The sequence below is a fragment of the Strongylocentrotus purpuratus genome, unplaced genomic scaffold (genome assembly GCF_000002235.5).
Source record: "Strongylocentrotus purpuratus isolate Spur 01 unplaced genomic scaffold, Spur_5.0 spur5_scaffold_5, whole genome shotgun sequence".
NCBI lineage: Eukaryota > Metazoa > Echinodermata > Echinoidea > Camarodonta > Strongylocentrotidae > Strongylocentrotus > Strongylocentrotus purpuratus.
The window spans coordinates 41395998-41420947 of record NW_022145611.1 but is presented as its reverse complement, the minus strand read 5'-3'; the positions used below and the strand labels follow the sequence as shown (position 1 = coordinate 41420947).

Below are 24950 nucleotides of genomic sequence, written 5' to 3'. Positions count from 1 at the left end.
ATTTATATCACCCTCATTTACATAACCCCGACAAAAGAAATATGGTCCTATCAAGCGAATGAGAACTTCTATCGTCTTTGTGATTATTATTATCCTTGTCATAAAATCCAACCAAAAACTACTGTCCTATCACGTGAATGAGAACTTCTATCTTCTTTTTGATTATTATTTTTCTTGTCATAATATCACCCTCATTTACATAACCCCGACAAAAGAAATATGGTCCTATCACATGAATGAGAACTATATCGTCTTTATGATTAGTATTATCCTTGTCATAAAATCCAACCAAAAACTACTGTCCAATCACGTGAATGAGAACTTCTATCGTTTTTGTGATAATTATTATCTTTGTCATATATATTTATATCACTCTAATTTACATAACTCCGACAAAAAGAAATATGGTCCTATCACACGAATGAGAACTTCTATCGTCTTTGTGATTATTATTATTCTTGTCATATACTCCACCCCAAAACTACTGTCCTATCACGTGAATAATAAGTTCTCTCGCATTCGTGATAATTATTATCTTTGTAATATTTTTACATCACCCTCATTTACATAACCCCGACAAAAGAAATATGGTCCTATCACGTGAATGAGAACTTCTATCGTCTTTGTGATTATTATTATCCTTGTCATAAACTCCAACCAAAAACTATACTGTCCTATCACGCGAATGAGAAATTCTATCGTCTTTGTGATTATTATTATTCTTGTCATAAACTCCACCCAAAAACTACTGTCCTATCACGTGAATAACAAGTTCTCTCGCATTGGTGATAATTATTATCTTTGTAATATATTTATATCACCCTCATTTACGTAACCCCGGCCGGCAAAAGAAATATGGTCCTATCACACGAATGAGAACTTCTATCGTCTTTGTGATTATTATTATTCTTGTCATAAACTCCAACCAAAAACTACTGTCCTATCACTCACGTGAATGAGAATTTCTCTCGTTTTTGTGATGATTATTATCTTTGTCATATATTTATATCACCCTCATTTACATAACCCCGACAAAAGAAAAATAGTCCTATCACGCAAATGAGAACTCTTATCGTCTTTGTGATTATTATTATTCTTGTCATATACTCCACCCAAAAACTAGTGTCCTATCACGTGAATAATAAGTTCTCTCGCATTCGTCATAATTATTATCTTTGTCATATATTTATATCACCCTCATTTACATAACCCCGACAAAAGAAATATGGTCCTATCGATCGAATGAGAACTTCTATCGTATTTGTGATTATTACTATCCTTGTCATAAACTCCAACCAAAAACTATACTGTCCTATCACGCGAATTAGAACTTCTATCGTCTTTATGATTAGTATTATCCTTGTCATAAAATCCAACCAAAAACTACAGTCCTATCACGTGAATGAGAACTTCTATCTTCTTTGTGATTATTATTATTCTTGTCATATATTTATATCACCCTCATTTACATAACCCCGACAAAAGAAATATGGTCCTATCACATGAATGAGAACTTCTATCGTCTTTATGATTAGTATTATCCTTGTCATAAAATCCAACCAAAAACTACTGTCCTATCACGTGAATAATAAGTTCTCTCGCATTTGTGATAATTATTATATTTGTAATATATTTATATCACCCTCATTTACATAACCCCGACGAAAGAAATATGATCCTATCGATCGAATGAGAACTTCTATCGTCTTTGTGATTATTATTATCCTTGTCATAAACTCCAACCAAAAAGTATACTGTCCTATCACGCGACTGAGAACTTCTATCGTCTTTATGATTAGTATTATCCTTGTCATAAAATCCAACCAAAAACTACTGTCCTATCACGTGAATAAGAAGTTCTCTCGCATTTGTTATAATTATTATCTTTGTCATATATTTATATCACCCTCATTTACATAACCCCGACAAAAGAAATATGGTCCTAACCGTCCTATCACGCGAATGAGGAGTTCTAACGTCTTTGTGATTATTATTATTCTTGTCATATATTTATATCACCCTCATTTACATAACCCCGTCAAAAGAAATATGGTCCTATCACGCAAATGAGAACTCTTATCGTCTTTGTGATTATTATTATTGTTGTCATAAACTCCAACCAAAAATTACTGTCCTATCACGTGAATGAGAACTTCTCTCGTTATTGTGATTATTATTATCTTTGTCATATATTTATATCATCCTCATCTATAACCCTAAACAAAAATAATATGGTCCTATATCACGCGAATGAGAACTTCTAGAGAGAGAGAGAGAAAGTTGGAGCGAAAGAAAGATGAAGGGTTGATATCATTGACCTACTATGGTGATAGTAAGTGAGAGAGAGACAGTCATCAGACAGACGGACACAGACCGACAGAGAGAGAGACTAACAAGTGATATGGATATAGAAATATGATACAGAAGGGGATGAACGAGGTGATGCGATGAGAGGGAGAGAGAGAGACACTCAGACAGATATATATATATACAATATACATCAAAAGAGAATGGTATGGGGTAGAGAAATAAAGAGAGAGGGAAAGAAAATGGGAGAAATAAAGATAGCGAGAGAGAGAAGAGAGAGAGAGAGAGAAAGGAAAGGAGAGAAGGGATAGAGAGGGATACAAAAGAGAGATACAAAAGAGAGAGGGGGAGATGAGAGTGATATAGAAGCGACAGAGAGAGTGAGAGAGAGAATTTCAAGGGAGAGTGTTATAACAAGGAGTTACTACATGTAGTAACTCCTTGGTTATAACATGGACCTGGTTGGGGGGCGAAGGATATAATTCAATTATACGGAAAGAGAGAGATTAGCCCAAACCATAGCCCAAACACGTGTAGCAATTACTGACCTCTACCAGAGGTCATTTAGCAGGATAAACAAAACGTACTCGTAAACTTACTAAGGGATGATCTAAAAATAAGAATGTGCAGTATACACATGATCGACTGTTCGGGAAAACGTCAAGTCAACCTTATTATTGATTAATCTTCGTTTGTAAGATTAAACGTATCTTCCTTATTTTTAATAAAGAAATGCAAAATAAATAATGTTACGTTCTCTCTATAAATGATTACCCAAACTGTCCCTGTACAACGACTTTGGGGAGTATTTTGAGATCATCCCTAAAAAAAAATGTGCTAGGAAATTCTTCGGGCCAATCCGGCACATAGACTAATACACGTACACACGTAACATGTACTATACGTAGGCCTAATACATGCACAGGGATGCCAGATCATGTCACCACGACCACTTGACTGACTTGACCAAAATACAGGCAATGTGTGCGTTCGTTCACAGAGCTGACGAACAACAATATTATCAAAGTCGAGCCATAACAAATGCATTTCAAAGTTGAAAACACAGAAACGATTAAGAGAGGGAAATGGAAAAATGAGTTGAAGAGAACAACACAGAATATTCCGGCCCGCACAGGAAATACATAGACTAACGTACGTAAGTACAATAAGATGGCGGCGGTCCGATCGATTATAAAAATTTATATAGCGATTACAGTGTACAGACAAGTGTTTTTTTTCTTCAAATTTGGGAGACAGTATAAAAATCTTACACTAAGGCAACTCGACTTTAAAATAATTATCTTTATGATTATATATATTGTTTAAGTCTGGTAATATGATTTGGTGTCAAAACATGTTAATTACTACACTTTGACAATAGTGCTATATATGTGTTATGCTGTTCAGATGACATGTAAATTTTCGAACTGAGAGGGAGCTATACCAAATTTACCGGGAGTACCGGTAAATTTTTTTATTTTTTAAAATTTTAATTACTCCAAATCAAAAGCTTTTTAGAGCCCAATTTTTTAGAGTTGGGTGTTCTAACACTATGTTTCACAATAGTAATGCAAATTTTAAATTTCATGATCCAATCCTGATGAAATATTCCCAAAACTTTGTAATACCTTTAAGAAAATTAAACAAATCAATCAAAGAGTAAAATAAAATTGAAAATATGAGATTTTCCTTTTTTGCTATTCAATTAATATGTAACATCCATGTAAACTGACACTTCCCTCAACAAGAGACACATTCTTATCTGCACATAATTATAAAGCAGTTTGACTATTTTTGTATGCACTAAGATTGTGTATACCGTACCTTGGGCACAGATTTTTTTTATCACACTTTCCTGCAAGTTGAAAGAGGCTGAAAGATTTCTATATTGTAAGATTTGGATGGTCTTGGATACCCATTCAGCAAGTTGAGGGAAGATATATTCAAGTTTCAAGTTTTATTTCTGCATTTTCCATAAACAATAACAAAAATAACAATGAATACATTTTAGCAATATAATGATAAGTAATACAAGTAGTAATTCACAAATAAATAAATATAAATAATCAATAGTACAATTAATCGTATTTGAAAAGAAAGAAAAGGCAGAAGACCGATATCGTAAGCAGAGCTTGAAATGATACCGGCCTTACAAAAGGAGGAGGAGACAGGAAGAAAGAGCGGGTGAAGAGAGTGCTGTGCAAAGTGAAGAGTGCACTGCGCGAGCTCCTCAATCTATCAGATAATTTCCTTTTTATATACAAATAAACAATGAATATTTATATTAAAACAAGTACATGTAGTATATTATTGCCCACATCTAATACTTGATGGAAGTATCCCCCTATCATCTCTCATCTTGTAAAGGTTCTTCATGAATTATTTTCCATACCATAATTAAGGGGAAATAAAATCAGAACTTCAGATAAATTATTCATAATTCACACTTTTTCTTGTCATCCTGCACTTGCTCTTTTTATGGAAGGAAAAAGAAGGATGGGTGCTATAAATACTTTTTTTCCCTCGAAGGACGATTACTGAATTTGATTGAGATATGATACAAATATTCTTTTTCAACTATGAAACTCCATGCTTCAAAACATCCAGTCTTCAGGTTTTCCTTTCTCTGTCTGTCTCTCTCTCTCTTGTTTTTTTTTTCTTCTTCCTTGTCCATCTATTGGCTTGTCTTGTGTGATCTCTTTAATATTTCTGCACTGATAACACTTTTGCTAGATGACTTTCTTTACAAGCAGAGCAAAAGAATATGGATTCATAGCACAAGCATCATTCCAAGATGTAGCATTGTCATTATCAGTGTAGCAGGTGAAATATGCGTATTAGTAAGCTTACAGACTACTGCTTCTGCAAAGCTCAAAAGCTCTACAGGATTGTAGCAGTACAGATCGAGTCTTGATAATTATCTAGTTGTGAGAATATTCATGAAGCCATCTTGGGACTCCGTAGTACGTACACACATCTTTAAAGGGCAACTTGAAACAAGGCAAACAAGACAAACAAGACAATTAGCACCTGCAGGAGATAATGAGGACATCGACAAAGACTTTCATTACACTTCAGCAAAACAGAAAGCATTAATGACTCCAAATATATTTTCAAATATTTCTTTTTGGTGCATGTGTGTCAGTGGGTATGGGGTTTCTTGTCCTGTCCTGTATTATCATATTAACATAAACCACAGCTTCAATCAGCAATTGCATTTCATAGTGCCATTTATTACATATTTGTATATGTCATGCGGTTAAAATGAATTAGATTGCAAATAAAAAATATAGCAATTAAATTTCTTATTGGTGAAGAATTAACGCAAAAAAGCTGCCTGACTAATGATTACTTTTGCTTTTAATAGTCGCATGCATGTATATGCACAAATAATTAGCACACCATCCATTATTCTTAGATAGTACAATATGAACATGTGTGTGTATAGTATACAAGAGACAAGGAGTGAGAGAGGGAGAGAACAAACTTTCTCTATCCTCATCAGGCATGGGCAGGGCTGTCTAATGACTAACATAAGACAGCGTTCCTGCCACGCAAACATGAAGGCATAATAGAAATGGCTTGAGCTAACAGGAACGTGTGTGTGCTAAGCAAACTCGGCATTGTACACATTGGCAGAGATGCAATTACGGAAACCATGATGCAAAGCTTTCTATGCTCTGTATTTATCTGATTAACATTGGTCATCTTCTATTTTGCATGCCTTGTAGATCTACACAGTACAAGCAAGAAAAAAATTAATATTACAGGATACCATACAGTCAGTCAAGTACAACAAAACCAATACACTACATTGTCAACTTGTCAACTTGTATTCAAATCATTCTCCGCAATGACTCCCAAAGATATAACCATTCTGTTTTGATATATAGTATGACCAAGCATTACCACATCCTTTTGAATAAAGTTAAAAATGTCCCCATCAAATAAAATAGAATGTACATGTAGAGTATGTGTAGCCATGTTTTTATTAGAAGGTGTTGGTTGACTCTATCAAGAAATTAGTCTGGCTCTCTGAGACAAGCATGATGAGTGAGATCTTAAATTAAAAAGTCCAGATTAGTGAGTTGTGTTTTATTCATAGCATGCCGAGAAGGCTCTATTTCTAGACATCCCTCCTGGAGAGAATGACTTCACTCATCACAGAATGATTTCTCTCATCTTCTGACACGATATATTGCATTACCTACGTCTTTCTTCACCTATGAGGAGTGTAACAGTGCCTATAGACTGGAATACTTTCGGGGGGGGGGGGGATGTTATCTCACATCATTAGTGTGATATTTTGTATTGGGTAGCTTATTTTCAGGTACCTGTGGGTCTTGTTTTAATCACCATTACATGTAAAACCATCTACTACTGTAGTCACATGTTAAGCATTATTATGCATGGAAATTGATAATTGAATTTACAATAGGTAAATCTACTATCTTTATGATATTTTTAACTTTCAATTTTTATTTTTGTAACTATTGAGCGATCAAATTGATTTTGTAATAGCTTGATAAACTTCTCACTTCTATAGGGAATTTAATTTACCTGAACACCCCTGCTTTTATAGGACTGATTCTGCTGTGAACTCCTCTGTTTTCAGGCAAAATGATTTGATAAACTTGACTAGTCATGGGATGAGAGGGGCTGTCATGAATCCCTTATTAATGAACAGAGTGAGCTAGAAAGTACTCATCCAAAACAAGGACATCGCCGTCCTTTCTTTTCATCTTAAAACATGAATGACAGGAAAATTGACAGCTAGTGACTTCAACAAGCTCATCTTCCCGCCTAATAGAATATCAAGGCTTCATATTCTGAAAAGGGTTGAGGCATTTTAATGGTAGGAGACGATATTGTCGAGACCATAAACCGAAAATAAAATTTGAAGCAACCAATTTGCATGAGCCTGCCTAGAATGACATTACATGGAAGCTTGCTTGAATTGAGAAAACAATTTCATACAGGACAAGCGGGATAAAGTTTGATAGATGAGAAGCATTACATGATGTAAACATCATCTTGGATTTAACACAAATGGGAAGAATTCCATGATCACACAGTCCACAGACAACAAAGTGCTTTCAAATCAAGCAAGGAACCCCACTCCAACTTCCAAGACATTATGCCTGGTATAGAGAGAATGAATTTTCATTTGGGATGTTCATTCTCTTTATTGGAAGGCACGTAAACTGGAGGGTGAAGACTGAGTGTCCCTGCAGGCGATAGACGCACACAGGGACAGTCCTCAGGAAAGCTGAGCAATAAACTGGCACAATCATGATTTATGAGTTCTTCTGTGGGGTTGCTATGGTAACAGCGCTTTTTAAAATAACCTTGCCTGCCTGGGTTATCATTAAGAGCACTGGTTAGGAGTTCTTGAAGAAATAATAAATGGGCGAGAGATAGAAACTTGGCTCTGTTAATGCCATGTGCTGATGTACATCTGTGATGGGTTTGGCTGTGCGCAGTGGGATGTGGATGAGGAGCAATAAAGGAAGCGGGCAAATGCAATGTGAGAGCACTAATGCACTGACAAAGATAAACACTTTTATGAATTATCTCCATTTTGTTTGGATGAGCACAAACAGGCTTGCACTGATGATCAGAGTAGGACCTACTATAAAGGGCTATCCAACCCTTGCAATATGTTCGCTTGTATGAAAGTAGAAAAATAAGATAAACAGAATGATGAATGTCTGAAATATGAGATCACTTAATAAGTGTGAATAGTTTGTGGAATGAGACAGACACAGACATGGACAACTCTTCCGTTTGTCATTTGTCTTGTAAAAAAAAATCATTAATTTCTGTTTTTCTCTAAAGAGCCTTCTCCCTTTGGGCAATACTCAAAATACATCATGGATAGCATATTATTAAAGGTCCCCTCAACTTTTTAAATATTCATAACTGTCTCATTTTTTGTCCTATTTCATCGAAACTTTCACTAGTCTGCTTCTCTGATTTTTCTACTTTCTTCTAGAGCAGTTTAATATTAAGCTTGGATTTCCCTTTAAGCTAGTCTAGTATGCATGGGCTAGACTGCTACAGCAACTCTTTGGACTTATCAATATCAATAATTCAGTTTAAATATATATCACTTCTCAATACCTTCCTTTTTACTAATACTTTGTGTGATTTGCTTTGTTGACAAGTATCTTCTTGTAGATCACACTATCTAATCATTTTGTCAAATATCTGTAGGAAGTGCAGTGTAAGGTATTTTGAAAGGAAGAAACAGAAAAAGTAGAATAACAAATGTTACTGAACACTTCCTTTTTTGAATAAACCCTTTGGGACTAAAAGTTATGTAGTCCTGTCAGTTGGGAAATCAAACCGAAATGCAACCAACATTGCTCTTTGCTATATTATTTATGATGTCAAAATCTTCTTTATGATTAGGAAGAAGCATTCATCAGATGAAGATAGATAAGCACTCTCTCCCTTCCACAAGACCACACAGACACTCTCCTAATCAAGATCTTGCAGGAGATTAACTGACTTGACGAGGTTAGTCTTCTACAACATAAATTTCACAAACCTGGATAGAAGTCATTGGCCTTTGAGAGTTTGACATTGGTCCCTGTATCTCTCTGTAGTTGGGCGATGGTTTGGCCACCTTTGCCAATGATGGAGCCTGCCGCTGTGCTCGGGATTAACATCTTCAACATGTACTTGTTGTCATCTAAAAAAGAGAGAGAAAATAAGAAACATGACTGTCACAAGAACAAATTGTGAGCTTGACTTCTAACTACTTTACATAATATCAGAATGATGCTTATCTTGTGTGGATATCTCTTGCCTTTACGAATACAAAAAAGTAGGCAATGTAATCATCAACATCCTATTCTCTCTGAATTCATTATCTTCTAATCACTCAACTCCAATTCCTTTCACTATTTCAATAGAAGAAAAATTATGTGAAGCATTATGTTAACTGAGATGTGTTCCATTGTTAACATGAATGTTTTTTAAAATGTTGGTGTTTTTCTTTAAAGAATTGATCAAAATTGGTATGTTGGTTACATTTTATTGGAATAACTTATTATTTTTTTTATTGGTGTTTGTGAATGTTTGAACGAGCTAAAATAGATTCACTTGAGACATTAGGAGGTTGCTACCGATCACTGATGGTAAAACTATCTGCACCTTTAAAATGTGTTTTGTTTCACAGGAGTGTGAAAGATTTCTCTGGTTTTTCTATCTTCAGTAAAGGGGATTTAGGCGTAAGTCTGGAAAGGTTCTACAATCACTCAGGATAGTTTATCTTGACCCTCTTTAGGCGCCAGCAGGATTTGGCTCAAAATACTTCACCGGGATAGGCAGGAACAAGTTCACTTTTTATCATTGGCACATCCTCAGTTTCAGGCAGATACTAGGTGGGCACCTACAATGCACATTGTGTGTACTTGATTTATCAAAAGTAAAGAGTAAATTTTTCTCAAAAGCAGAAGTGTTTTAGGGGCTAAATTTTCCAATGCTTATAATACATCCACAGGGGGATCCAAATATATCAAAATTGTAAAGAATCACTATCCACCCAATTTTCAAAATTTCCCAAAACTTTGTATTACCTTTAATGGAAACCTTGAATGACATCAACTAATTCAAGTTTATTATTTTGAGGTCCATATTTTAACTTAGGGATTGAAAAGCAGATCCCTTTCCTGTACGATCAATGGAACTATAAATACAAATCCGATTATTCAAGTATCATTCAAACTTTTAAAAAAAAGTGCAAACCATACATCGCAGACCTTTTAATGAGGTCTTTCATTTCCTCTCAACTACATTGTACGTGTAACTGATCAGTTTCCTGAAAATATAATGACATCAATTTAAGCTTACAATGTACATGGGTGTCCCCAAAGAGCAACTTTCAAATTCACTAATGATAAATGACTGAATCAAATTAATTGCATGAGCCATTATTGCTATTCCTATAAAATTAATTGCGCATTTTCTGTATTCCCACATAGATCAATCAGTACGTCTATATGGTGAAGTGGCCATTTGTCATCCCTTAATGATTAACAGATATGGGGGAAATGGAATGGGAATGACGTAGAATCACCAGAGTAACAGATACTATGCTTTGGAATGGGACATTTCTACTCTGGTAATCCTTTTGTGATGTCAAAGACTTGGTCCCATTCAAAGGACCATAAATGGGAGAGGAATGGGCAAACAATAGACCAAGCCAACAAATCAATATGACCTCCTCCCCTCTCCATACTGGGTCCCAAGCTCTCTCTCCAAGCATTGCACAGACCCACAATAGGATATGTGCGCAGTAAGCGGATTGTGCAGGTTGTATTCACCCTTGTTGTTAAAACAGAGGCTTAGTCATGTCAATGACTAGCCCAAACCTACAAAAGCAAGGTTTAATGTTGCTTTGTTCCACCACTTTACTTCCTCAATGGCTAATCCATATTGTAGAACTGTACCCATTCATCCCCTGCCAGAGGTGTTAAGTTTGTGAATAATTTAGACAAAAACTGGTCCTTGAAAGACGGACAATGCATGGCCTTATTGTCCTCTTTGAAGAAGTGCAGGTACATGGATTGATTGATGAACAATGGCATCACTGGAAGAATGTTTTCACATGGTTATTGATTATATCAGTGCCACATCCAATGGGGTACACATCTGAAGGACTCTCTATGCTTCTTCTAACAAAACAACAATACACAACAGACATGACCAAGGAAATGATCATGCATGCAGTGTTGGGACTCTTGGGAGTAAGCACAACAAAAAAAATCATTTACTACCAAGTTGATTATAGTGATAAGTGTACAAAGAGTAAAATTACATTATCATATTTGGTGCACAGGACACTACATACACATGTATATAGCCAAATTTCATAAGCCCTAAAGAAGCCACAATGAATTATAATTGTTATATTGAGACTTCATAAGAAAATAATATCGCCTAGCCCTAAGCCTAAAATTTGAATGAAAAGGAACGAAAAATTGGACAGACGGTGTAGAAATTGACATTTAAATAGAAATATTGAAATATACCCAAGTCCACTTTGTAACATTCATGCCGCAGGGTCATTCAACATCTCATGCCTTCATATAAGCAAGGGCTACACGTATGATATGAATGAACCTCCTCACCTAACATTAACCGTATAATAACAACCCTCTGCCGCTTCAGTTATCCATTTACAACACATCCCATTCTCCACAAATCACTTCCCTTTCATCACTAATTAAAATCCCATCCCATGTGAGACAATCCGTTCAGTGGCCCATAAAATCATGCTCAATATTTCACAAAGTGATCATCGTTAAATTATCATTCTTCCAGAAGGGTAAGGACCTTGTGTTTATTAATTTGCGCAAGGTCCTTTTGATTAGTATGGCAGTAATGCACCAAACCTGGAGGGCGAAATAATATTGTTAAGCCAAGGGCAGCAGAGCGTGCCAGACAGAGCTCTATTGAGCGTGATCTGAACACAGTTCCTTGCATTTTCTAAAGGCTCCTCCGTTTATCAAGCATCGGCTTCACTTCCTTCATCTTCATACCTCGCTAAATTTCAAATTAATTTTTCGGCCATTTGCGGTTATTGTCCTGTGACCCCTAGCTGAATCTATAAACAAAAAAATCATGAAATTACATGACAAATTTAAGGAGAAGGGGGTGGGAAGGGGGAGGGGGTGATGTTATGATCTTTTACAACAGAATCATTCATGTTAAATTTACCTTAGTGATAAATGCTCAATTTTACATCATTTCTGTTACTATCCTCCAAGAGACTGTTTCAATGACTTTTTGGGAGTGTCAAGCATCTTTCTTCTTTCTTTCTTTTTCCTCAAACACATCATGCTTGTTCTCTCTGATATCCATTTCTTCCTTTGCTTCTTTCTCCTGCATCTACCTGTTTGTTTAGATGGCATCCTCTGTCTATCTACCTTCTTCAGTGACCTGACTGCGCCAAGAATACCTCTCAATAAAAAGTGGGCAGGAGAGCACTTATTCAATTTGAGGAAATCTTTGCCCAGTATGGGTGCAAGCGTGGCCCAGGGGAGGCAACCCTGCACCCAGCAGGGAAGAAGCTACTCCAAGCATGCTACAGACAAACTCTAGCTCTGCAGACATATGCTGCTGTCAAACAGCACCGAAAGGCCTACAAGATATATGAATGCCAGTGGTGCAATGATTGCACCTGTAACTTTGTTGAGATCATATCATGAGGAAATGTCTTATGTTTCAGTTTTCTACATTTTCTTTCAATTTTTTTTACTCTATCCTTTGATCTAAATGAAACACTATATAGATTCCAATATCTATCTAGCTGTACATAAATTTTAGTTAACCCAGATACAACTTACACCAATGCAGTTGTCATAACTGAAACCAAATTTGAATATAAATTTGTTTTCCTTTTTTACATGCAGTGTTGAATTATTATGCACATTCATCCAGCACTCATTCACATTTTATCACTCACATTTTATCCTGAGAAATGCTGAGTTATACAAAAAAGGGGTCAGCCTTGCCAAAGGCATACTTATTCTGTATATCATGCATTCTAAGACAGGCACGCATCCATAAGTATGATGTAAATGGACTTTCAAAATGGAGGTGGCCCTCTCCCATCCATGTTTCATTCACAAAATGGTGAAATTTGAAGAGTGACATAATTAGCATGCAAAGGAAGATGGTAGCATCACTCAAGTCTTGCAACTAAAAGCATGCCAGCCCTCAGTCTTTCTCAGAATACTAATCCGATATCTTGATGAATTAAATCAGCAGACAGGATCATTTGAATGCCATTACAGACAATCAAGTTAGAGATAGGAATAGAAGGCTCTGCTACAATAGAGACATACATGTATGCATCATCTGTTGGAAAGATTGTAGAAATACACCGATCTCCATCTTGATTATATCACTTGCACCAGATGTGTTGATATTGCAAGTGTTCTCTGGATGCTAGGAGATTTAAATAATCTGTATAATAATATTCTTTCTACAACTATATGTACATGAATCGCAAGCTGGTCATCATTTTTCATTGACTGTCAATTCTGTCATCTGATCTGTCACATTAGTGTCACCTACTAAAATTTAAATCTCAATAATCAAATCATTTTCACAGACTAATTACACAATTTCCCCAGAAATTTAAGAATTTCCATAACTTAATGAGATGAAACCTGGAGCTTTGTGCATCACATTTGCATTTGATTCATCGGTTTAAATGTATTGTTGATACCATATTCTCTCTCTGCTACAGGTATGATACATGATGCTGATGTTGCCGTCAACTCTTTCTAATTAAGAGATAAAGTCACATGCATGCTACTGATCCCCCATTCCCGATGAGGAATTGGGTTGCCTTGCCCATTTAATTAAATATGCATGGCTGTGATTTGACGAGGAACACCACCGCCATCGTGGTGCGAGAGAGAGCCAGGCTTCCCGCGTTCCACGCGATGCCATTGCCAGACACGGCTTATTGACCAAGCATGTGTGGGTGGAATGAGTCCTGGTTGGAGCGCTGTTCAAACACCTAACAGAGACATACAGCAAATGGAGGATAGCATCTTCCACGTAATGGATGAAACAGACTATTCATTTCTCCATCACGTTTCTTGATTCACGTTCATGGTTGATGCTTCTTTGTTAAGTCTTCTCAGTGGTGGAGTCGATTCAGGACTTCATGCCAATCCTAATGATACATTTCCACTATGTAATGAATGGTATTGGGAATGTCTTATAATAGTAGTACATTTCCACCATCCAATGAACGATATTGAGAATGTCTTTTTAATAGAGAGGATAGTACAGTGTACATTTAAACCATTCCTCTTCATCTCCATCTTACTAAATAAGAGTGAGAAGGTACAACTGGAGAGAATATTCAGACCTTGTGCTTGGGTGAAAACAACATTGTAGACAGGCATTAACTTACCGTATTTACCGGCGTAAAGGCCGCACCGCCGTATAGGCCGCACCCCCGATTTTGACATTTAAAAAAAAAAAAAAAAAAAAAAAAAAAAAAATCTTTTTTTTTTTTTTTTTTTTGGTTGTTGTTGATGTTTTGTTGCCGAAAACCCACGCGGGGAAGGACCTTCATTTAACATCGAGGTGCAGTTAAAGGCGCTGATTTGTGCTTGTAAACTTGTCACAAATAATAGTAACAATGTCGTTTTTAGAAGAATGTGTAAGATCATTAATGTAAATTAAACACAATAGAGTACCTATGGTACACCATTTGTTATAGAAAAAAAATTGAGGAATTATTATTATAAACTACATATTGAGATCTGTTAGAAAGATTACTTTCAAACAAAGATGACAGACAAATTTGAGTGTTGTTGTAGTTTCCGAGTGGTGAGTCAACACACTGATTACTGAGCTGGAAGACATTGCCAGGCATAGCGCCATAAATAAAATTAAAAAAAAATAAAAAAAAAAAAAAAAAAAAAATACTGCGGCCTATACGCCGGCAAATACGGTATGTACTTTTAACTAATTAATGCCCTTTTGTCTGCCAGCAGATGAAAGTCTTCATACACCAGACTTGGTTAAAACCATTTTCATTGAGAAGAAGATACATGTGCGAGCGAAGGGGGGAAATGATTCCACTTGAAATCCAGCCTTACTTTATAGGATGGATTCTTTCACCTACTACAGAATAGATATATCCAAGTTTGACTGTCACCTCCTGAATTTCAGATAAACAAAAGAGGAGTGCAAGATTTTATGATTGCAGGCTGTTGGATCATTCATCATGTATACTGAAGACAAAAGTTTATTTTTACGGAGCTGAAGGAATGAGCTTCCACCTATTCTCTGGGCCCCTGGTGGGTAAAAACATATGCTCAGGTCACCTTCAGATAAAGATGAATGATGCAGAGCCAGAAAGGATTGGTGATTGATATGGTGAGAGAGCTAGCTAGCGATGGATGGAGCTAGGGTAAAGACACTCACCCATCCATCACTACAATTGTAAGGAGGTAGAAGAGGGTTGAACATATTTAGAAACGCATGTGCATGTTCCTCATCATTTTACATGAAAGAAGGGAAAATATTACAGTTTCAAACTAAATACAACATTCAATGTTTTCATGCATACTGTAGGCAAAGCCCAAATCAGCACTTCTACTGCCAGGTATATTCTGAATAAATCAGTCAGAACTACAATTACATAAAATACTTCCCTTTTAATAATAGATGCCTGTCAAACAACCATAACAAAATGCAATTAACAATTGGCTTGTAATTGGTGAATAATTCTAAATAAGCCAGCATATCTTTCCTTTCTTCCAATATAAGCAATAGCAAAGGGAGCCATTGTTTAATTCCACCTACATGTACTTGTACCCCCCCCCCCTTCCTCCCTGATTATTTGCCTGACATAAATACATGTACAATACATGTAAACATTAAACAAAAACATATATGACTTGGCATGATCTCATAATGCCACATAAATACCCTACCTTCACGGTTCTCGCTTGAGCAAGTTCATGTACATGTATATACATGTCCTCTACATGAGGTACTGGTGGGTCTAGTCCAGATCATCAAGATCTTGAAACTCAATCCCCATGGGAACTCATGACAGAGCAGAGCTAGGCATGCACTATGTTGATCCTCTGTTTCTTTCACCCAACATGCATGGGACTAGGTACATACTACACTACTACATGCTCTAAAGGGTAATGTATGCAAGTACATTTGGGTGGCCCTCAGGAATGTGCAGGTCGATTTGCAGAAAAACACCTCATTTTGCACCCATTTAAATACATTGAATTGATCAAGGCCTACGAATATGCTGGAATTTGTTTCCACTGGTTGAGATCTACAAAATTGCATCTTCAGGATTTGTAAGTCATGAATAAATTTCTTCATGAAAATTGATATAGAAATATGAAGTATTTCAACAGAGCAGCTTTCAAGCAGTATATTATTTCCTTCAACACAAGCTAATCCAATGGCCAGCAGACTGAGCAGAGGAATCAACAACTTCAAAGTTATTTTGACGGGTTATTCACCCACGTTGCATTGACCCATTGAGTCTCAGTCAAATCTTTTCACCTCATTTCACGATGACAATAGAAGTAAAAGGAAGAAGTGCCAATAGAAAATATTGAAGCTCTTTACAATTTCAACAATGGTGGTTTTCTTCTATGCAGACAGTACTTCATATATCAATGAAGTGGCTTCTAGATTCCAAAGTTCACTGTAATACAATAGAAAGCTGCCTTTACTATATATGTTGTGCTACTTATTAAGACCTTTCTATGAATTCATATTCAGCATCATAATTGTATACTATATAGGCATATTTTCAATGAAGATTATGCATCCTCAAACTTAAGAATTGAAGAAACATATCATCTTTTTAATCTTGTAAAAGGTTATTATCCTTACAAAAAAGATAATTCTGTAGATTAATTATGAATATATGTAAAAGATTTTGACCAAACAAAGCAATGAGTGAAGTGACTCTGATTAACTCCAGTAAAATTCAACATGGACTACATGTACCCTGTACACATACAATCAACAATATTAAGAGTTTAAATGAGGCGCTCTAACACTTTTAATCTTGTATCCAGTATTTAAATAGAATGCAAGGGCAATCATATGTATGTAGGGGTGTGTGTGTGTGTGGGGGGGGGGGGGGTGGCATAAAGGCAGGAAGACCCATGGAAATGCAATAATTGTTCACACTGAGACAGACTGAGAAGGCGTAGTAGCTCTCCCAGCGCTCCAATAAAAGTACACAAAATTGAATCAACCTACATCCAGGAGGCAACACAGCCAGAATAAATAAACGACATAGGCAATGATCAAGATTGGCTTGGAGACAAAAACTGAGAAACTTCCACCCTCTCTTGAGTTCGGGAAGGTACATCCTATATTCAGTGTTTTTTTGTCTTCCCAAAGAGGTACCAGCACCTCCTTGGTCTTCCAAAGAAAGCTTCATAACTACATAATGGTTTGGCTGTAAGACTGGAGTACATGTATTTCATCTAGTGCCATTTACTTGCTACTTGGCCGGTATTTTTATTTATCTTTTCTTCAGGCTAAAGCATTGAAATGTCAACATCTTCATCCACTTTGACTTTTTAAAAAAATAAAAATAATTCAATAAAACAAAATAAAATGATGCTATTAACTTGAATATCCAACAAATGTGTATGTTCATACAAGTAGATTTAAAGATAGACAACCTTTGAAGATAGACAGCCTTGTACGAAAAATGAGATATTTTTAGAACTACATGAATTATTTATAAAGAATCACCTACAGCAAAGCAAGATATTTCTCAATTGGATTGGATATTGTGCAATTTAGCACATTATCAGATAATCCCTAAGAATATTATCCATATAATGTGGCTTTGCCTCCTACAGTCCAGAGGGTACATATAACCATATGGCATATTTATAAAATACATGTTTCTCAAATAAATTACATTGCATATATCCGTTTGCCAAAAAGAAACATGACTGCCTCATGAAAATATCATATGACTCCAGAATCATTAAACATATCCTTTTATTGTTTTAATGGAAACATGATTTTTTTTTTTCTTTCCTTTTTTACATAGATGTTCACAGAAACATCTGCACTCAATGAATTTTCCTAGTGCCTTGTAGTGGCTAGATTTTCACAATCTGAACAACACGCCCCTTTTAACTAGGCCATTGCACTGGAACCAACCATTATTGACTGGCAAGCGCAAACATCAATTAATTGATATGGCTGCGCTGCATGGATGTGTGGACAGAAAGGAAAATCAATTTGCTTCCCATATTTTCCAGTTAATGACAAACTAGTATTAATCAGCACCTCTATGTCAATCTAGATTGTCAATGAATAATGTGTCTCTCTGGAGCCAGAAGGTCATTAACTCATACATGTACTGTATCACAAAGTAAATACCATTTTGGTTCTGAACAGCTGAATTAAACATCTAGACTGTTAGTGTTTCTCATATCAAATATAATGTTATCTTATGAGGGGACTGATGTCATTTTTCTTCTCCCCTCTGTTTTATCACAAACAAACATGGACTTACTTATTTGGAGCTTAAGATTTTATACAGTGCACAACATGTGGCTTATCTTTTATACAAATAACAATTTGGTCCATAGTTCCTCTTTCATAGCCATCTTGGATAATCATTAACCAGCTTGGAGGGAGGGAGATTGCTGACTTTGAATTTATTCCATAGGTGCCAAAAAGTACCAGCATAATTTTATATCCCTGGAAGGCTTACAGTTTACACAACCTGGCTGTGTAACCTCATGACGCTATCAACATATGCTGTACATGTAGTTTAGCATTGTGGTATACAGTGCATACAGATGTATGTAGTAATGAATCATTTACTAACTACACACCCTGGCTCTGTATTTAGATCTAGAAACATGTATCAGGTTCCCATATGGTTGCATGTGTTGATGAAAAACATATTGAATTTCCACCATAATACCTCTCCACAGAAAGTAACTTGTGCCCCTTAACATGCAACAAGTATACCCACATATCATACATGTGGACAGGCTCCAATAAGCATTGTAGCATATGGATGAAATCGTCATTCACATTTCATATCATGGACAAGCCTGATCCCTTAGCATGCTCATGTAGCAAAAGGATTATAAAATATTGGACCTGTTAACTAATTTTAAGCATACTTTTTTGTACCAAAGTTCCTCTTGACAACTAAATAGCTTGCAAGTGTAGGCTTGCCTCAAAAAGCAACAGCTAAGGTATGCAAAGTGGATTCCATCAATTGAGATTCCATTATTCATAGCAGGTAAATGAAATGACAACCAAGGGTTAGAGTTAGTTGAAATATTGTAAAACAAGCAAACAGGTCTATTGGAAATAACAAAACGAAAGGCATGTGGACTTTTTTCTACATGTAGTTCTTCTCTTCTTCCCCCACCCCCTCCTCCCCTAATCCAGATCGATGCTGCAGATTACATGTATGTGGAGCCTAGGAAATTTACAGTAATGTGAACATGCAATGATAAAACCTACAGAAAGTTTGGAGCGAAATCATATAAACAGCTGTAATGGCTCCAAATTTCTTGTCGAAATTCAGTTCTCTAAAGTGATATAGTTTAAGATAAAATCTTATTTCCTTCCATAGAAACTATCCAACTTGTGATGATGTTGAGTTGAGAAAGCAATGGCACAGTAAATACTACAGATTCACATCATGGTCTCCTACAAATGTGCTTCCTGTTTTTGGAATGATTTCCGATGGCTGGCATGCCACCATGACTTGAAATTTCCTTCTCTCTTTCTCCCATAGTTCAGCTGTAAGTCATCATTCAACCTTCAACCAAGACCCTGGGGTTCTGCCTCCTAAATACTGGAAAGTAAATATCATGCAAGCATATTATACGATGTCTGTATCAGCAATCTTTCACTGTATAAAATATGGAGAATCTGCATCATACATGTAGTTGACATCAATAGAAATAGGCTAGGGAAGAGACCAGAGTGAGAAGAAACAGTAAGAGAGAAGAATGAAGGTAGAGACTTAAAAGGAGACAGAGAAGATAGGAAACATACTGAAGGGGAAGATACATCTACATGTATCATGTAGGTAGAACTAAATTAATATACGAAATGCAGAACGAGAGATTCAAACATGCCACATGTATGCTGGCCCAAATGTATTTAAGCTTGTACCTCAACAAAATCATTAGAAAAAAACTACACTAAGTACCACTACCTGTTAGAGAGTCATTGTAGGCCTGGCTATATGTACATTTTGTAGGTTATAGTTCAAGCTTCAAGTGTTAGCCAATATGCAAAGCTGCAAACTGATTTGTAGCTAGTGCTCTTGTTGAGTCTCTTTTTTTGATCAATAAGGAGAGGCATCTTGAATTAACAATGAAATTCCACCAAACTCAAGTCATCATAGCATAATCACAGTTATTGTGACCAGACAACAGAGATTATGGATTCCTATTGTGCCCTCTCCATAGGGGATAAAAAGGTCATTGTGGAGACATCAATATTGTTGCACACTACCAAACTGCCTTGTATTGATTTTCCTATATACGCAATTGCGGTTGAGCCCTGCTCAGTAGCTTTGGATGAAAGCAACAGTAAAACAACCTGCTGCATTCTATATAACTGTGAAAGGTAATAGACTAGACGGGTTAGTTGTTAATCCTAACACGTTTTACTCTCAGCATGTGCGAACCCTGTGAACTCTCACAGCCACGGTAAAGGGTTGAACTGCCTTATAAACCTTTAGAACATATTATTATTTGATTTATTGATGTTGGGTTTTTTTTTTGGGGGGGGGGTGTGGTCATTAATGATCATATGTGTGCATACAATGAATATAGGAAAATGTTATGTGTTGTGTATTATCGCAACTTACAAGTAAAATTAGGAGCATTAATGAACTCATCATTGTTTTCAGCATGCACTAATAAATTATTCATGGGACAATAGAATCACTACAGGCATAAAGAATCTACAATATTATCGATCACAACAAATACAGGCCTCACTAGAAGGAATTCAGATTTAATAGTTGTATACTAGGATCCATAATATGTAAAAGTGATTGCCAAAATATACCTGACTTGCAACTGTCTTCTAATTTGGTTAGGAAAAAAGACAAGATTAGCATTTCTCCTGGCAGTAGATATTTTTAAGAAACACAGACACGTATGTAATGAATCATCATGAAGTAAATAAACTTTTGCAAATTTTGCAGCCTTGCAGTCTTGTTTGATGTTTTTCTCATGCATGCTGTTTCAATAAAGAATGCATTATTCAGTGACTGCCAAAAATCATATGAAAAGTCATCATTCAGACCTTGATTGATTTGTATGAATACACTTGATTGTTTGCTTTTGGTTTAAAATGCATACAGAAAAAAAATGAGGAAGTTTGTGTGATATATTAAAGCTGTATCATTTCTTATTGTGATATTCAGATAGAAACTCAAAGTGGCATTCACTCCACATTTTCAAACTAATCTATCCAATTTTACAGCATATAACCTTTGCTTATCTAGGCCTGCTCCATAGGATAGAATATTCTATATTCAATGATTTTGTTTTAAATAGGGGGAGGGGATTAAACCTACCCTACCCTACCCTACCCTACCCTACCCTACCCTACCAAACACCTGCCCCAACCCCTAACAGTAAACATGCTAAATGTGACCATGTCTATCAACACCTCCTGGATGGATTTAGAAGAGAGAAACAAAGTTACAACAAAATTTCCATCTTTTCTAGAGGAAACTATTGATGTATCGAGTGAATTTGTATATCTATGGACTGGGACTTTAAAAGTTGATTAGCTGCTGCTGATTGTATGAAGTCACTGCCATGACTGTATTGTAAATGTAAGTGTAATGCTACTGAATATTACCATAAAGCTTTAGGCCTAAAGGATTTATAAATCTTGTCACAGGATTTGCTTGTATGGTTATATATCTATAGATCTATGTGACAATTTATACAAGTTACATATCTGCACAACCCCAAATTACGAAGATACACCAACAGCATGGTGGCCTGTACTTTAACAGAAGAAGAAGAATATATCATATTTATAAACGTTTTCTTTATCATTTTATGTTTTCTTACCCCTGTTAATTGTTGAACTGTTTTTGCCACACTTTACCTTTTAATTTGCATACCCTCTTCCTGATTATAATCATAATGTGTTGTTTCTTAATCAGATCATGGAGATATCCTAGATCTAGTTAATAATATCCATGTGTGCTACAGGAAATCAAATTGTTAAAATACTGTTATCATGATTCATATAGTATCAACTGAACTGTACCAAATCGGATTGACTTTGTCACGAATAAATGGAAAGGACGTGGAATCGCGCATGCTTACCGATTGGTCCTCCGGGGCCGGAGCCAAGATTTGTCCTCTTCGTAGCCATACCTCCGTCTAATTCTACTTCTAATGGTCTTTTCCTAGAATCACAAGAGTCACCGTTTAGACCGTTAATATCTATGATAGGTTGTCCGACAATTGAATGGATAGATGGAACTAATGAAAGCGAAGCTGACTGTGTTCCTGGGCCCGTCACGAATTCTGCTGTCGCCATCTTTGCGAGGCCCGGCTGTCTGAAAAGATTTCACGATCCACCTTCCCCGACGAAACCCCCGTAACTCGCGATACTAGGCCGTGCAGTCAGGTGAAGAAACTCGAGATGTGGCTGACTAGCTCGTGTAACTTTGGAGGACTGAGAGTGGGTTCCACTTCCAGCCTTGGCTTTGGCCTTTAGCTCTTCACTAAATCGACACAATAAAGGTTGTGTTTACAACGTATTCGTACAATACTATTTCTAAATATGTTCACCCACCAACCAGGAACTACAAATCTGACGAAATGTTCAGTTCCACTAACAACAGCTCTCTGTGCCTGGCTAGTCGCTTATGCGATTACTTGGGGTCCGGTCGATCGCCTCGCCGACACTGCTGAAAAGCCAATGAACTGTGATTGTGTGTACCGAAACGGTATGTGCTAGGTAGCAGATGCTGGGATGAGTCTTGCATGATCCGATTATACTCTATACAAACGAAATGGGTGTTAATTTGTGTTCTGAGATCTCAATTGATCAACAGCCTTCGTATAAAATAATGTATTGTTTTTTTTCCACAAGATTTTGAATTCTCTCTCTCGCCTTCTCTCTCTCCTTCTCTCTTTCTCCTTCTCTCTCTCTCCTTCTCTCTCTCTCTCTCCTTCCCTCTATCTCCTTCTCTCGCTCTCTCTCTGATTGAACAGGAAGAAAAATCAGGGAGGTGTTTTAACTCACATACCCTGATTATATCGAATTATAATATCAGCCCCGGATACACAGGGTGTATTGCGTTAGAAATGAGTTCTTTCTTTGGGCTCAAAAATGCAAAACTTGACTAAAGTGTATGAATAATTTTTTTTATGAGTTCCAAATTTTGAAAGAAGAAATGTCATTTCCGTTTCCTTGCTTCTTAGTGTTCGTTTCATCAGCCTCTCATATAATATTATATTGCTCCTCATTTGCAAAGGTTGAATTTTAAATTTAAAAAACTTGTTTTCGTTTGCCTTACTTATTTTCTCGACAGGATTTCCCCGGGTTTCCTGAATTTGTGCCCATTTTGAAAACCGATTTTCGGTGTTCACAATTCGAAACTCAACCGGTCTATTTCAGTGCCCCTTGCAATTTTGTTATGCGTAAACAAAAATATATACATACTTCAGCCCTGTCTTATATATTTGCGACTTGATATAAATTGCAACTATGTACATAATGAGAAAGGAGACTGCAAACTTGCGATTGGTTTGGATCAATCACAACTCTCTATAAGATGTGGAACTGGTTTATAACTCTGTCACTTTGCTCACTCGTTTGTAAAGTTGTAAAATAATTTTCACTTCAGCGGGGGATGATGAGGGCGCAATTTCATTGTTTGCCCCGGTGCAAATGGACCAAACGTGATTTTTATAAATGCTATTAATTTGCATTTCAGACGGTCTGATCTATTGTTACATATCTGTTGTTTATATATGGATAAGTCCATCCACTTCATAATACTCCCAAGATTTGGTTTGATAGATTTTCAACAACAAAAATGTAAAGGTAATTGTAACATAGAATTTGCGGATGATCAAAACTGTGTGTAATCAACATCATTTACATCAACATCAACATCAGATAGCTCGGATGCAGTGTAGCCACATAGAGGCAGCCATTTGAAAAATAGTTAATAAAAGACGACTTCTGCTCTTATTCGTGAAAAAAAAACCTTTTCTCTCCCCTTCCATACTATTCCCTCTTCCCATTCTATTTACGGTACTGCTTCTAATTGTTATTTGCACGCAGCTTTGTCATCATCTTTGTAGCTAAAGTAAACAAATATGAATCATCGGCAATTGATCCTTGACCAGTTGATTGTTATCGCCGACCAATATCCGAACAACTTCTAACCATTCGTTAATATTTCCACAAGTGGTCGCAAATTAGTTTACAAATAATATACAATGATCGGACAGTGTTCGACCTGATCGGCACTTGCCCTACAAACTATCAGCAACTGGTCGCCCACTAAATTCTTGCAAATTGGTTGTCGATGGTCGCAACTTTTTTTTAGGGGGAGGGATGGGGGGGGGGGGTGTCAGAAGTCGGCAACCGATCGTACGCCTATTATGTGTAACCAAAGAGTTATACATTTTATTATAACTCCTTGGTGTGACTTCAGTAGGCTTAAAGGCTATTATAGAGAGACCATCCACTTTATAACAGTGTTCAATAAGTTCGTTCCGCCCCCTACAGAAAAGCATTTTATTGTGTTTAAAACTTAATTTGCACCATGCATTTCAGGTTATTTTGTTAATTTTCTCATTTCTAAACATTATTGGAGTTGTCACTTCCCAATTTATTAAAATGTGTGTCTCTCCTTGGTGGTCGATCACCTGTGAAACACGCTTGGTCCAGTTATCGTCCACTAATGACGCAAGGAGGTCCTTATTCATGTCTCTGCTCGCCGGATCCCCTCTTTAAGTTGAGTTATTGTTCTGCAGTATTGAGTTTCAATATTTTTTCTTTCATAATAGACCATAGTTTTTCTATGGGGTTCATTTCTGTCAAATTTTCTGGTCAGT

General features: G+C 36.4%; 1 protein-coding gene across 1 annotated transcript in view; it reads right to left on the bottom strand.

Annotated features, from left to right (window-relative positions):
- The window catches only part of LOC585801 (RNA-binding protein Nova-1), a 37389-nt gene extending 14589 nt beyond the window's left edge, over nucleotides 1–22800 (bottom strand). Inside the window, exons 1-2 of the mRNA XM_030998510.1 lie at nucleotides 22197–22800; nucleotides 8861–9004 (exon numbers count right to left, since the gene is read on the bottom strand). Coding sequence (XP_030854370.1) covers nucleotides 8861–9004; nucleotides 22197–22413 — 361 coding nt within the window. The 5' untranslated portion in view covers nucleotides 22414–22800. The remainder of the gene's footprint in view (nucleotides 1–8860; nucleotides 9005–22196) is intronic.
- Nucleotides 22801–24950: the final 2150 nt, after the last annotated feature.